The sequence below is a fragment of the Eublepharis macularius genome, chromosome 4, assembly GCF_028583425.1.
Source record: "Eublepharis macularius isolate TG4126 chromosome 4, MPM_Emac_v1.0, whole genome shotgun sequence".
Classification (NCBI taxonomy): domain Eukaryota; kingdom Metazoa; phylum Chordata; class Lepidosauria; order Squamata; family Eublepharidae; genus Eublepharis; species Eublepharis macularius.
The window spans coordinates 114416968-114431130 of record NC_072793.1 but is presented as its reverse complement, the minus strand read 5'-3'; the positions used below and the strand labels follow the sequence as shown (position 1 = coordinate 114431130).

The 14163-nt window shown below is 41.7% G+C and overlaps 1 protein-coding gene across 1 annotated transcript in view; it reads left to right on the top strand.

The window, feature by feature from the left end:
• Positions 1–9470: 9470 nt before the first annotated feature.
• Positions 9471–14163, top strand: part of DCP1A (decapping mRNA 1A) — a 47233-nt gene continuing 42540 nt past the window's right edge. The window contains exons 1-2 of the mRNA XM_054978673.1: positions 9471–9630; positions 12504–12544. Coding sequence (XP_054834648.1) covers positions 9496–9630; positions 12504–12544 — 176 coding nt within the window. The 5' untranslated portion in view covers positions 9471–9495. The remainder of the gene's footprint in view (positions 9631–12503; positions 12545–14163) is intronic.

The window sequence follows — 14163 nt, the reverse complement described above, 5'->3', positions numbered from 1 at the left end:
GGTAATATGAATGGCAGGCAGTTGAATGAGCACGGTGCAAATTCCACAGCTCTCTGAGGCATTATGCCAGAGAGACAGATAGAGGACTTTCTCCTTTTCTCTATATGCATGTTATTTACATAGTAACTCTCAGAAAGATGTGAGTATTGTGGCATGCTTATTAGTCATACAATTAAATATAGATTATAGTATATTTATGAAACTGAAAGCAAGCATTGAACAGCCTGTCAGGGCCTTGGAAGATATATTACAATCTATCATGTAAACTGGTACTTAATCTTTAAATAATCTCTTTTGATAATTACAGTCTACTGAGAATTTTTTTTATTAGTTCACTAACCAGTGACCTGACACAATCTATTACCCCTGCACAAGCTCCCATCTTTATTTTAGCAATGCACTAAGGCCACATGGTAGCAGTTATTTCTGTCTGGAACAGTTGCTAGGTCTCCTTACCATCCTGGCAGGAGGAGGGAGACCTGGCTCTTACTTCCTTCTTCCTTTCTTTATGTTTTACTCAAGCATGTGCAGTGCACGTGGTCCCACGGCTGCATGATGATGTCATTTCCAATGTATGTGAGCTTCACTGAAGGCCAATTTGGGTCTCAAACAGGCCAAATTCAGCCTGTTTGGGGCCCAAATCAGCCTGAAGCAAAGCACAGGAGTGCTCTTAGGGCGACGCGATGACATCAGTGACATTGTTGCGCTGCCATGGGAGTGCGCCCAGGAGTCCTGTTCCTGTGCCTTCTTCCCCAGCTAACCAGGTAAGTGGAGGCAGGGAGCGGAGGGTGAAAGCAGAGATCCCTTGCCCCCACTGGGGGAATGAGATCTCTAATTTGAAATATTGCTTCAAGAATTTAACAGAATTCATGTTGTACAAAGACATTTTAATGGAGCTCTTATTATCAGGCATGCACAACACAGGACCCAAGTGGGGCACCAACAATGAGTTGTGGGGGGGATTTCATTTCCCCTGCCCCACTATGTCCTCTTTCCATAGCAGCTCCCATACCTCTCCCCTTTTCCTGCTTCCTTCTCTTTTCCCCACCTTTCAGCCAACCTACCATTATTTGTCTCCCTGTCTTTTTCTGTAGAAAGATCTGTCTTGTCAGTTCATGGCTCTAGTCTTGATTTTAGTATCGACAGATTTGGCCATGTTAGATTAGATTATATATTTATTAGATTATAGATTATTTATTTATTATATATTATAGATTATATTATTATTTATTATAGATTATATATTTATTTTGGGATACAATGACTTCAAACCCTGAATGTATTATTCTGGCACAGTTCAGATTATACTTGCAACTCTGGTTTCTAATATTTACAACTGAATCACAAATATATAGATATGTGCGTACACACACCGAACTCCACAGTGTGGCTAGAGCACAAAATACAGTTTTCAAATAAGAAACGCATTGTTCTAAAGAACATTTGAGACGACAGCTGGTATCAAGAAGCTCATGCGTACAGCATTTCTAATTCTGTCCAAAGAGAAAAACGGTGGTGTCTACAATAGGGAATACATTCTGCTTCAGTTCTCAAAGCTAAATTTAATTAATTGGATTTCATCACTTCCTGCTTTCTAGTAGCTGCTATGTAACTACTTTCTAGTAACTACTCATTTTAATCAACAGGGATACATACATAAACTTGAAGTAGTGAGATCAAACTCTGAGAGGGTATCATCAACCCCCAATGCAGATTTTAAAACAACAAAGACTATTATAAAATAGTAAAGCTTCTTTGTAAAAAAACAAATAAAAATGAACAAACAATGCTGGATTAAAAGCCAAACATAAAATCTGCATAAAAGTCTTTGGCAGATAAAGCCCAGGATTATTCCACAATAATAACTGCTTCAAAACAATCTGTTACTAATGTAAATGATACTAGTACACAACCCATTACTCATTTTCTAGTTAATGTATTCAGTAGAGGCCAATTTATCCTCAGCTGTAGAATCTGTTTCCTTTCTAAATCACATACAAAAGATGGTAGCAATAACCAATATAAGGAAAGCTTTGAATACTGGTTCCTATTCTCCCCATGTTCAAAACAAGTGTAATTATCATTATAAAATCCATCACACTTGCCATAATTCCATTGTGCTTATGATTGCTATATGTCACATCTAAATTCACAAGTTTGTTCTGGGCGCCTTCTAGGTGGAAGTCATGATTCTAGCAATAGTTGCTGTGGAGACTGCACCACCCAGAGATCACAGATGTAATGGCTCCTTCCTTAGTAGGGATCCCATTTCCCTAGTGGGGTGGGGGATCCCCTTCTCCCATTTTTTGCCCCCTGACGTCATTGTGCTGCTCCGAGAGCGCTTCCACACTTCACAGTGGGCCGATAAAGGCCCCAAACTGGGTCCGTTTGGGGCCCAAATTGGCCCATTGCAAAGCACGTGCATGCTCCTCAGCCTTGCACGATGTTGCGTGCATGCTTCGCATGCAAGAATGATCCCAGCAGCATAGGGAAGGTAAGCGCTGGGTTCCCACCCTCCCTCCCCTCCACCAGGAGGGGAAGGGAATCTGGCAACCCTGTGTCTTTAAATACTTTTAGGATACTGAAAAACATACGCTGAACAAAGATAGAAAGCTCAGATGACTAACGAGGTTAGCCTACAAGTAAAGGCTATTGATGTCAATGAGACATGCTACTTCATCCAAAGCATTTTTACTGAGGAGTCTTGTTTTGTTCAGTGGGGTTTACTCCTACTTTGAATACGTTGCAGCCTTTTCCCTAGTAAACAAGAATGAAGTTAATTCTTTGGTGACTTCTTAAACCAGAACACTCAGGAAACTCTGATTCCTAGTAGTGAAATGGCAGTGTTTTGAACTACATTCATTTAGACATTATTTCTAATACAAAAAACTGGAATCTCTCTGTTTTGTTTTGTTATGTTCAGCATCTATGCTATGTCCAAAGTGCTCCAGCTGCTTACTGTAGACTCAGAGTATCTTGCTGATTTCAGTGTATCTACTTCTCAGATATTTGACAGCTCTAAGTCTGTATTATCAACATTCAGGAAAAAAGAAGAGCAAATATCTGTATACTGTCCTGTTACAGTGACAAAGATTTCTGATATTTAATGGACTATAATAATTGAACAAAATGAGAAGACTGTATATAAATCTATCACCTGACCAGAGAAATGAGTAACATTCTTACCACATACACAAAAATAAGCAGAACATAAATGCAAATTGTAATCTCTGACAGGTTATTTGTTTTAATAACTAGTTGTCTTTACTTTGTGCTTCTTTCAGAATCAGATTATTTTCAGAGTAAAAATGAATACAATTTGAGAACCAAACATTTATAGTTGACAAATCTCCAGGTTTACCTCTGTGATTAAACCACTTACCGTCCTCAAATGGAAGATGTCCTATTCATGAGGCAAATTCTGGCAATTTGTATGTCTCCAGCTGGCAGACCAACACTGCCTTTCTATAAAAGTTGTCACCTTTACACAGTCCCTTGATGAAATGGCATCTCATGTCAGAAGGATATAGGAGATTGGATTACCTACCTACATCAGATCATTGTTTCTAAGAGATAATCCATAAATTATTAATCCTTCTAATGTTCTTGAGCAATTTAAGGAGGGCTGCTTGTGACCTATTTCAACCTTTTTGACTGTTGCTGTGAGAACTGCTTGTTGTAAAAATAAAACTGGCTATTCTTACCATCAGCTATTAGTGGATCATCAATGCAGTTTACAGTAATTTTCTTCAACAATGGCCACTTTACATCTGTTATCTGAACCCAAATTTGTGATGATAATTTTACTTACAACTATAGGGAAACACAAAGATATTTATGTTGTTATACTTGTACTTTATTAAATTACACAGTTCAATTAGAAAAGAACAAAAGACCAATAGCACCTATAACTCACGGAAGCTCATCCCCTACCACAAATTTTGTTAGTCTTATAGATGCTACTGGACTCTTGCTCTTTTCTGCTGCTATAGACAGACTAACATGGCTACCCAACTTGATGGTTCAATTATTAATAGTTGTTTTAATGCTTCCCCATTCCATGTAATTTCCTGAATGTTTTCATCAGCTTCATAGGAAAGAACAAAGCTTTAGCTTCCCTAAACTTAGCTTCCCTAAACTTACTCTTCCTGGTAGGGCTGGAGGTGGTAAACTTCAGGGTAAACAGAGGAAAATGCACCTTATATTCCAATGCATTACATTCAAAATTACATGCTCAAACAGTGTAGTTGAATAAAATAATTTGTCTACTTTCTGTTTTTCTAATTTTTCACTGTTTCTACCACTTGGTATTTATATTGAAAACTCTAAAGTAGGATTCATTACCCTAAGAAAAATGATAACTTTTTACAAAAAATCACAGTATACCAGTATAAGGACCTTAACTGGTGGCATATAAGGGAAGAAGCATCACTGAGCCATGTCCCCTAGGGTACTGTCTCTGACTCTGTGATGGACTGTACTTTTTAAAGGCCTGGAAGTGCTGTACAGCTGAAGGACTGTTAAGGGTTAATCCCTCACAGACACAGAGAGCTTTTGAGTGGCAGGCTACTCCAAGGAATCTGATTGGATAGCATGAGCTGAAAAGCGGAAGGTCTGTTTTCAGTCCTAGTTGAGAGGAAACCAGTGAAAACAGTTGGGAGATGGAGATGTAACTGAAAGCAGTTTGACACTGACGGGAGAACTGGGGAAAAGTTGGCAAGGAAGTTTGGGCAGAAGGTGCAGTCTCCCATTTGGGTCAAAGAAAGGGAATAGATCTTCTTAGGAGAGGAGACTTTCCCTACCTAGCTAAACAGGGAGGCAGCTCTGGAGAGTAGAGAGATCCCTGATTGGGTGTGGTTGGAAACTGCCTTTCAAAGTCTTAAGATTCAATTTTAAAAACTGAAGGAAAGCCCTGGTGTTGGAAGAAAAGGGGAAGAGAAGGCTAGTACCCACTAGAAACTGGGTACTAGCCTTCTTAAACCCAAAAGAGAATGAGAATAATAAAGTGTGCTAGAGTATTTGAGGAAAACACGGAAACAAGAATGTAAGTATCCGTGAAGAGCATAAGAACTAAAGACTGGGCATGTACTGATGTCATCGGCGACGTCGGATCTTAACCCGTCCTGTATTGCGCGATTCTACCAGGGATGTGGACGAAGTATAGTGCGAGGCAGCGGCAGCAAGAGAAGAGATGTGAACACAGACTGGGACATTGCGGGATAGAATCCAGTGCGATTAATGCACATGAAAAATGGAAGGTAGGGAAGTGTGGATTTGGCCAGTATCTATGGCAGTGTTTACCAACATTTTTTTCCTCATGTACAAATCCCTAAATTAATTTTTGAAATTCCAAGGACCCCATACCTATACAGATGTTTACAGGCCAGAAAAAGGTGATGACAGGGAGCACAATCCAATTACTGCGCAATTCAATTATTGCAGTTTACATTATAGGGAAAAAAGTGAAGCATTTTTCTTGTCTGTTTTGTATTAACTAAAATATCAAAATACCAAATCAAAATAGTTCAATCAAAATAGTGTTCACATCCAAAGTCAATATAAGGTTTGCTTTCAGTGTAATATTTGGGCTTGTTTGTTTTTCCTCAAATGTTGAATTCTTGATCGATTTCTTGCAGAACTCAAAACCCTGGTTGAGAAACTCTGGCCTATAGTGTTGAAAACATGGAAGTGATAGAATACGAGTGCAGCATATGAGCATGGACACCTTGACACAACTAGGTCGGGAGGTCACATAGGTCAGAAGGACATTCTTTCATCATCACCACTACCTCTACCATCACCACCAATATAGCTAATTCTCAACATAGCCAAATTTTCAGATACTTAAATCCAGAGATTGGGGCCATATACAGACAAGATAGATCTTTCTACAAACCTGAAAAAATCCCAGATTTGCAGAAAATCTGAAATCTAAAAAAACAAACAAACATGGGGGGATAGTTTATGTAACAAATGAGCAAGCACCCATAGCTTTATGTAACAAATGCCCTTGGTAGCCACTGTAAGGAACCACAACAGTATTCAAGCCTTGGGTGTTTTCTGCATATGGTCAATTTACAGCGAATCAGATTATACTCTGCTTCTCTTAATCTCCAGAATTCCACACAAGAAACACAGGCATCAGATGCAGAATCAAACTTTCCCTCGCTTTTCCCCATTTTTCCCTGCGCACTAGAGATGGGCATGAAATGAACCATGGAACGGCCGGTACGTTTGAAGAGAAACACGTGTTCCATGAGACTGCGTTTTTCTGGAACAAATGAATTTTTCCAGCCATTCCGTGGCCAGTTTGGAGTTTCACAGACCCTGCGCTAGATTCAGCCCGTTGGCTGAACCCAGTGTAGGGTCTGTGAAACTGACAGCCTCTTTCTCCTGCCGCTCAGGCAGCAGGAGAAATGTTTCACAGACCTCCTGCTGGAAATGGCCTGGGGTCTGTGAAACTGACAGCCCCTTTCTCTTGCTGCCCAGGGCTGAAACCGGTGCGAGGTCTGTGAAACTGACAGCTTCTTCTGCTGCCGGAGCAGCAGGAGAAAGGGGCTGTCAGTTTCACAGCCCCTGCACTGGGTTCAGCCATGGGATCTGTGAAACTGACAGCCTCTTTCTTCTGCTGCACCGGTTCCAGCACGAGGTCTGTGAAACTGATAGCTCTGGCAGCAGGAGAAAGGGGCTGTTGGTTTCACAGACCCCACACTGGGTTCAGCTGATGGGTTGAAACCAGCGCAGGCTCTGTGAAACTAACAGCCCCTTTCTCCTGCTGCCTAGGCAGCAGGAGAAAGGGGCCGCCTGTTTCAACCGGCTTCAGCAGCCAGTGTGGGGCGGTTGAAATGCCACGAACCACGAACCAATTCCCAAACTGGGAAAAGGTCAGAAGTTCGTGGTTTGAGGTTCCGTGGAATGCTACAAACCACGACTCACGTGGTTCAAGTTTTTTTTGGTTCATGCCCATGTCTACTGTGCACATATGGCAAATTGTTTTTGAAGCTACCATTAAGTCAGCATTGATGCATCCTATATGTGCGCTGAATTCTTAGTTCTATACTACTTCGCGAACTCCCCTTCTGTGGTTTTCGTTTCCCTGGATTCTGATTGCAGTAGAAAAGAGCAAGAGTCCAGTAACACCTATAAGACTAACAAAATTTGTAGTAGGATATGAGCTTTCGTGAGCCATAGCTCACTTCTTTAGATACAACTAGAAAGTGAGTTCATCTGTCCTTATACCTTGGAGAGCGGAGTTATTACAGAAGCGGAATGAGTTGGGGTTCTGATTTGTTGGCCACCCAAGGGAAAGCATTCCCTCCCTCCATCCCTAGCTCTTCACATTCTCCCCATCTCCTTTAAACGAGGTAAGAGTTGTTACGCTGCAACGTCATTTCTCATACAGCTGTACTGTGAATCAAGACTGTAAATTCATAACCTTACAAACTGTGCCTGCAAATTACATTTTTCTCATCTGACCAACTCTTTGGCATTAGGAGAAGCCTGACAACAAATCCCAGGCAGGTGACTATCCAACCCCCCTTTATTTAAATTAGGGGAGAACCACAACACTGTAACATTCATGTGTTCTACCCCATTAAGCTGTGTCCTGTTACCTGATGGCAATCCACATTTCCAGATGATAGCTTCTTGGGTTTATTTTTTTATTTCCTTTCTGTATAACCATGGCTCATGATCATGGTAACTTGGAAACAGGGCGGTGGCGGGGTGTGTGTGCTCATCTCCAGAATCCATCCTCCCCATCCCAGAATATGGCCATATGATGTGAGGAGGCCAATGAGAATCCTGGTTTTTGGGGGCATCAACATTTGGACATTTTGCTCTGGCAGATGTCATGTTCAGAAAACTTTCATGTATGCTATTACCAAAGAGACTCCATTTTAATCCCTTCAGTATTATGAGTGCTTTCTTCACAGGTGCCAAGATGTTCCCAAGCAGCTATCTCACAGAAGAGGATTGTTTTGGCTACCGCTGTTCCAGCCTTGAAGAACTTTCACTTTCTTGGCTTCAAAGGGATTGTTATGAGAACTATGGGGGGAGGTTGGGCCTGCTGGGTTCTGTTACTTTGTACCTCATGCTTTGCCTGTCATTGGTAACAATTCACATGTACCATCCTGAATATTGTATTCAGGCTCGTGGACTATAATGAATTCTTTCTTCAGTAAACTTTTGAAAACAACGGGCTTTTGTCTGATTGCAGAAGGTAGTCTGGAGTAAGGACATTATCTAGCCACAGTTCTGACAGCAGAGAGGTGTCACTTTGCGCCAAAGCAATTCAAACCACACATGGCAATCACAGAGAACAGCAATGGCTGCAATCTGCTAGTGGAACAAGCTTTGTAGGTTCCCCCTAGAACTTTGCTGCCAATTGCCTCCCCAGAATTAAAAAACAAACAAACAAACAAAAAACAGGTCGGCACAGGACTGTCCAATCAGTGAATAGGGGAAGTGGGATGGTAGGCACAACGGCAACATTACAACACGTGTGATTTTTTTTTTTTAAAAAAGTGACATTGGCTGCAACCCTGACAAAAGGCAACTTCAAACAGACACATAACACATCTGGAATAAAAAAGAAGATGCATATTCAACTAAGTTCCCTCGCCTTGGCCCCTTGTTCTTGGGCCCTTGGGCCCACCTGGACTCCGTCTTTGAACTTTGAGGGCTCCACCTTGCCCGCATATCAGACTTTTTAAAACTACCAACTCTGTTATCTTTTTCTACAGGGTTGTTGTGATATTTAAGTACTGCTGTTAGACTCTTGAAGGAAGCATGGCAATGCCTCCCTCCTCACAATAAAAGGGGTTTTTAATGAGTACATTTGAAATAATTAAAACACTGCATTTTAAAACGTTTTCTACTCCAGTATTCATCCCAAAACGCTAACTGCTACATAAAAGGGTTAAAGCGACTATTTAAAAAATCAGATTACTATTATTTTAAATCTTTTTTAATTGCCAGGTTGAATTCTTGCAGTAGGCAACACAGAATTACCAAATGTACTGCTTCTGCGGCTTAAAATGCTTGCATGTTCTAAGAAGAAAAAAAAGGTTTTAAAAAGTTTGCCCTTAAACTTTTTTTAAAAAAACCTTTTTGTCCTTAGGGACGCAGAAAACAACTTGTGCGTCCCCAAATATAACATAAACACTTTCGTGCATACAGGAGAAGTTTTTATTTTTTAAAAAATCTTATTTACAGATGCGAAGGTTCCAGGATTTCTGACACTGTTTTGGGGGTACCCAATTCGCCTCCGGTCCTGGTAAACAGCAGACGGCGAAGCGAGCGCACGCAGGCGCAGAGACTTTTCAGCTCCTTGAATTCCCGAGAGAGGGAACGGAACGGAAAGCGCAAAGCAGCCGTTTCCTGTCGGCGTAGGGGAAAGTTGCTCTTGTGACTCCATGCTGCTTGGCTTCGTCTTGGCCTTCCTCGACTTTCTTCGTTCTCTGTAGTTACCGCTGCCGAAAACCCGGATCCAAAATGGAGTCTTTGAGTAAAGCGGGGCAAGAGATGAGCCTGGCGGCCTTAAAGCAGCACGACCCGTACATCACCAGCATCGCCGACATAACCGGCCAGGTAGCCCTTTACAGTTTCAGCCCCAAAGCCAACGAGTGGGTGAGTAGCTGCCAGGGGTGGGGAGCCGGGGACCGTCCTCAATTTGACGCGCGTATTCCCCCCCCCCCCGTCGCACCAGGCCCGTCCAGTCCCCCCAGAAGATTCACTCAGTTCTAACACCGCTGCCCCGCACCCCTCATTCTCAACCAGAGGTTCCCCAGTGGGAAGGCCAAGAGGGTGTCTCTTGAGATGACTTAAAATATGCCCTGTGTAGCCCTTTCCTCCCCCAGGAGGAAGGAGAGGGCCAGCACTAATTACTCGACATCCCCACCTCATGCCGTCTATCCCCACCAAGAGCGAGAGAGGTCAGCTCAGTTGGCCCCCCTCTTCAGAAGCGCGCCCACAGTTTTCATGCAGATAGTCACTAAGCCCCCCTCCCCCGTGCTTTGGTTTCATACTGAGCTACATGCGGGTCTCAGTCTGCGATGAAAGAAGTTTCCTCAGAGTAAGCTCCATTGAATAACACGGGACTTACTTCCAAGTAGACCTGCTTAGACTTGCTTCGTGGCCTCTTAATATCGTTTCAGCCATCCTCGTGTGTGTGTGTGTGTAAAGTGCCGTCAAGTCACAACTGACTTACGGTGACACCCCTCCCCCAGCAAGGGGCTTTCAAAGCAAATAAAAAGCAGAGGCGATTTGCTGTTGCCTTCCATGGTAGAATTCCTTGGTGGTCTCCCATCCAAATACCAATCCTGCTTAGCTTCTGAGATCTGACTAGATTGGGCTATATCACCCTTCCAGCCATCCTCAAAGTACAACTAAAAACAAGCAGTACTTCCAGAGGGGTAGCCATATTGGGTTTTTTTGGCAAAATCAAACAAATTCAGTGGCACCTTGAAGACTAATGTTTTACTAAACAGATCTCCTGTGGGTGAACACATTGGATGAAGGAACTCTGACTCATGTAAATGTTTGTTAGTTTGGTAGTCTGGGCTTTGTTTAAAAAATAAGTAGAAATTATGAGTTTCCCCTAACTTTTCACTGTTTTTATTATTCATAATAATTCACAAGTTCAATAAACAGAACATATATACAGGCTGTATCAGAAGAAGTGAGCTGTGACTCATGAAAGCTCAGACAAATTTTGTTAGTCTTATAGGTCTGTGGTCCCCAACCTTTTTGGCACCAGGGACCGGTTTTGTGGAAGGCAATTTTTCCAGGGGGGGAAGCGGGCTGCCTTGCCGCTCACCTTCCTGCTCCTTTACCGGCACTGCTGGGCTCCCCGGCGGCGGGGAAGCAGGGAGGCAAGCGGGGAAGCGGGCTGCCTCACCACTCGCCTTCCTGCCCTTTGCCAGCACTGTCAGGTGCTCTGGCGGTGCAGCAGGCAGGGAAGCAGGGAGGCAAGCGGGGAAGCGAGCTGTCTTGCTGCTTGCCTTCCCACCCTTCGCCGGCGCTGCTGGGCGCCCAGGCGGGGAAGCGGGCTGCCTTGCCACTTGCCTTCTCGCCCCTTCGCCGGTGCTGGTGCAGCCCGGTTGCTAACAGGCCACGGACCAGTACCGGTCTGTGGACCGGGGGTTGGGGACCACTGTTACAGGCGCTACTGGATTCTTGCTCTTTTCTACTGCTGCAGACGAACACAGCTACCCATCTTGAGCTAACTTCATTCTTAAACACATATGAATAAGATGTATGCCAAATGCAGAAATCATTAAAACAAAAAGGAAGAGTCTGTGCGAATCATACTCCTGAAATTTTAATTAAAAGTACAGTAGTAACAGGAACTAATTTTTAAATAAAACTACTTTTATATTGGTGCACATTCTAGAGTGGATCTTTATGGCACACCACTTGATTGGGGTTTATGTATTGGGAGAGAGAGGATATTTCCTACACTTTGGGTTAGACGCAGCTGCACTTGCATAGGAGTCTAGATCATTAAAGGACCCCGTTTACAAAAGGACCTGGTTATATGTTGTATGGCAGACTTATGCACTCTATAGTGTCTGTTTGCAGGATTATGTCCTGCTTTTTTCCCTTAAAATAATTATACAGTGTGGGACAAGCTCTGCCTGGTTCTAAGCATGCAGATGGTATAGGCCCAGTAAAGCATCCTGCCGGCCCACATGTGCCAATGCAGAATACACACATGAGCACAATAAGTTGCCTTGTCCTAAATCAGACCATAGATCCATTGGGGTCAGTATTGTCATCTCAAACTGCTAGCAGCTCTTCAGGGATTCATATTAAGATCTTTGACATCATCTACTACCTGAGCCTTTTAACAGGAGATGTCAGAGATTGAAGCTGGGATTTTCTGCATGTCAATAAGGTGCTCTACCACTGAACCTTGGCCTCTCCCCAATACTTACGGGCATGGTGGCCAAGGAATGAATCTAGTACTTTGCCACCTTTCCACCATCAAGTACTATTGTCCCCGTTGCATCAACCTGACAGAAATACAAATGGATATAAGGAGAACTCATTAAAGTACAAAATGTCAGTGTCTGGTTGACTGCTTACACAGCAAGTCTTAAGGTCATACTTTCAACACTTCTGCATCTATTTCCTAAACTGAACTGAGTGAGAAATATAGTAGACAATCTGTATTCCTCCCCATTTCTCTCAATATCCTGCAGTTTATATTTTGCAGCCTTCCTACTTTGGGATCCTTGACTAGTTTCTGGTAATACAGATGTTAGTATGACTAACTCAGGTGTTTCTTTGCCAGCACAAAAAGTCTTGGGACTGGGCTTCAATATATTTATGCTTAAGCATTCAAATATATAGGACCTTTTACTTTTCAAATGCAAAGCTTATAAATGCTATAAATGCTCTGTATAAAGAAATGATATAAACATATAAAGAAACGTATAAAGAAATGATATAAATAATTAATAAATTTAATTTATTATTATAATTCTTGTCTGTTACAGGAGAAGACTGACGTAGAAGGTACCTTATTTGTATATAAGAGGTAAGTTTATATTGATCTAATTTTAGGGTTTCATCTTTACATTGCAGCTTTATAAACAGCTAACCTTTTATGGTGCTGTTTGTGTTTGAATAAAAATCATCCATACTTAGATTATAAAAAGACTTAGCAACCAGGTGCGTAGTGCTTTTTAAAGCCCCTGCTTTCTTTTTCTCCACACCAAAGCTCTTCTTAATAATCATGTACAAGGGAAGTTGCCAGTTAATTCCCTAAAAGAGGTGATCCCCAATTCCCTAGAAGAGGGTTAGTGGAAAAAATATTTTTTAAAAAATTAAAAAGCAAATGTGCTGTTGCTTTCTATATGTGATATGTTAAAATGTTGATAAATCCAGTGATTTCCAGGAGGTGGGCTTTTGTCTTTCCAGTGCTGAAGTATAAGTTTCTTAGCAACTGTAAGGGCACGGAGGGTCAATTTCTGTTGACCATTGGTTAGGTTCCAAGAGACCAGGCATATAGTTTAACAGTGCATTAACATTCTCAAAAATAAATGAATTTTCTAACACAAAATTAATATGACTAATAACTTCCTCCCAAAAGGGCTGAATGACTAAATATGACCAAACCATATGCTTAAGCGAGGCATTTTGTGAATTAAGCAGCAAACGGTTTGACACTGTGCTTAAACCTTTAGTAAAAAGACGCCGCGGTGTCCGATACACCCTAAACATAATTTTTTGCTGAATAAGTCACAACTTAAGGTCTGTAGTAGCAACAGGTGTATGTCTTATGGCTTTATCCCATTGCTTTGGCAAAATCGGAAGCTCCAGACCATTATACCATTCATCTCTATGATTCTGTATATCATATTTATTAACCCACCTCAAATATTTATATACAAATATTGTAGATTTTGCTTTCTGTATTGATTCAGTAAGAATCTTCAAAAGTGGGGGAACGTTATGAAGCACTCAAAGCTGCTGGACAATTGTGGCAATTATGCTTTTGCTATTTGGCAGACGTTGGCAAATCATATTTAGACCTCAGTTGGAAAAATGACAAGGATTCATCATCATTACCTATCAATTGATCTAAAGTAAAGTAAAAATTCCCTTTCTGTCCAAGCCTTCCATAAGAAAAATGTCTTCCTAATTTTTAAATTTGGATTGTACCATGATGTTAATTTAGCATGTGAGAATGGGTAAAATTAATATTGTTGTGATATTATGTGCCACACTTCTCTAGCTGTAGAAATTGTTGGAAGAATAAAATCCATTTTAACATAAGTAAATCCTAATGCATTCCACTTAAAAAGTGGTTCCAAAACAGAGGCCTCTAAAACAGAAATCTTGGGTTGTGTTGAACCCCACATAAATTTTTACAACAAAGTATTAATTTTATGAATATATTCCTCTATTTCATGATGTGGTCTGCCCTCAGACTTGAGTCTGCTGCACTTGAATCTGCCAGTGGTGGTACAAATTCCAGCTTGGAGTCTTTGTTTATTTAGTAAATTTATACCCTGCATTTCTCCCCAATAGAGATCCAAAGCAGTTTACATCATTCTTGTCTCCTCCATTTTACCCGCACAACCACCCTGTGAGGTAGGTTAGGCTGAGAGAGTATGACTGGCCCAATGTCACCCAGTGAGCTTCCATAGCAGA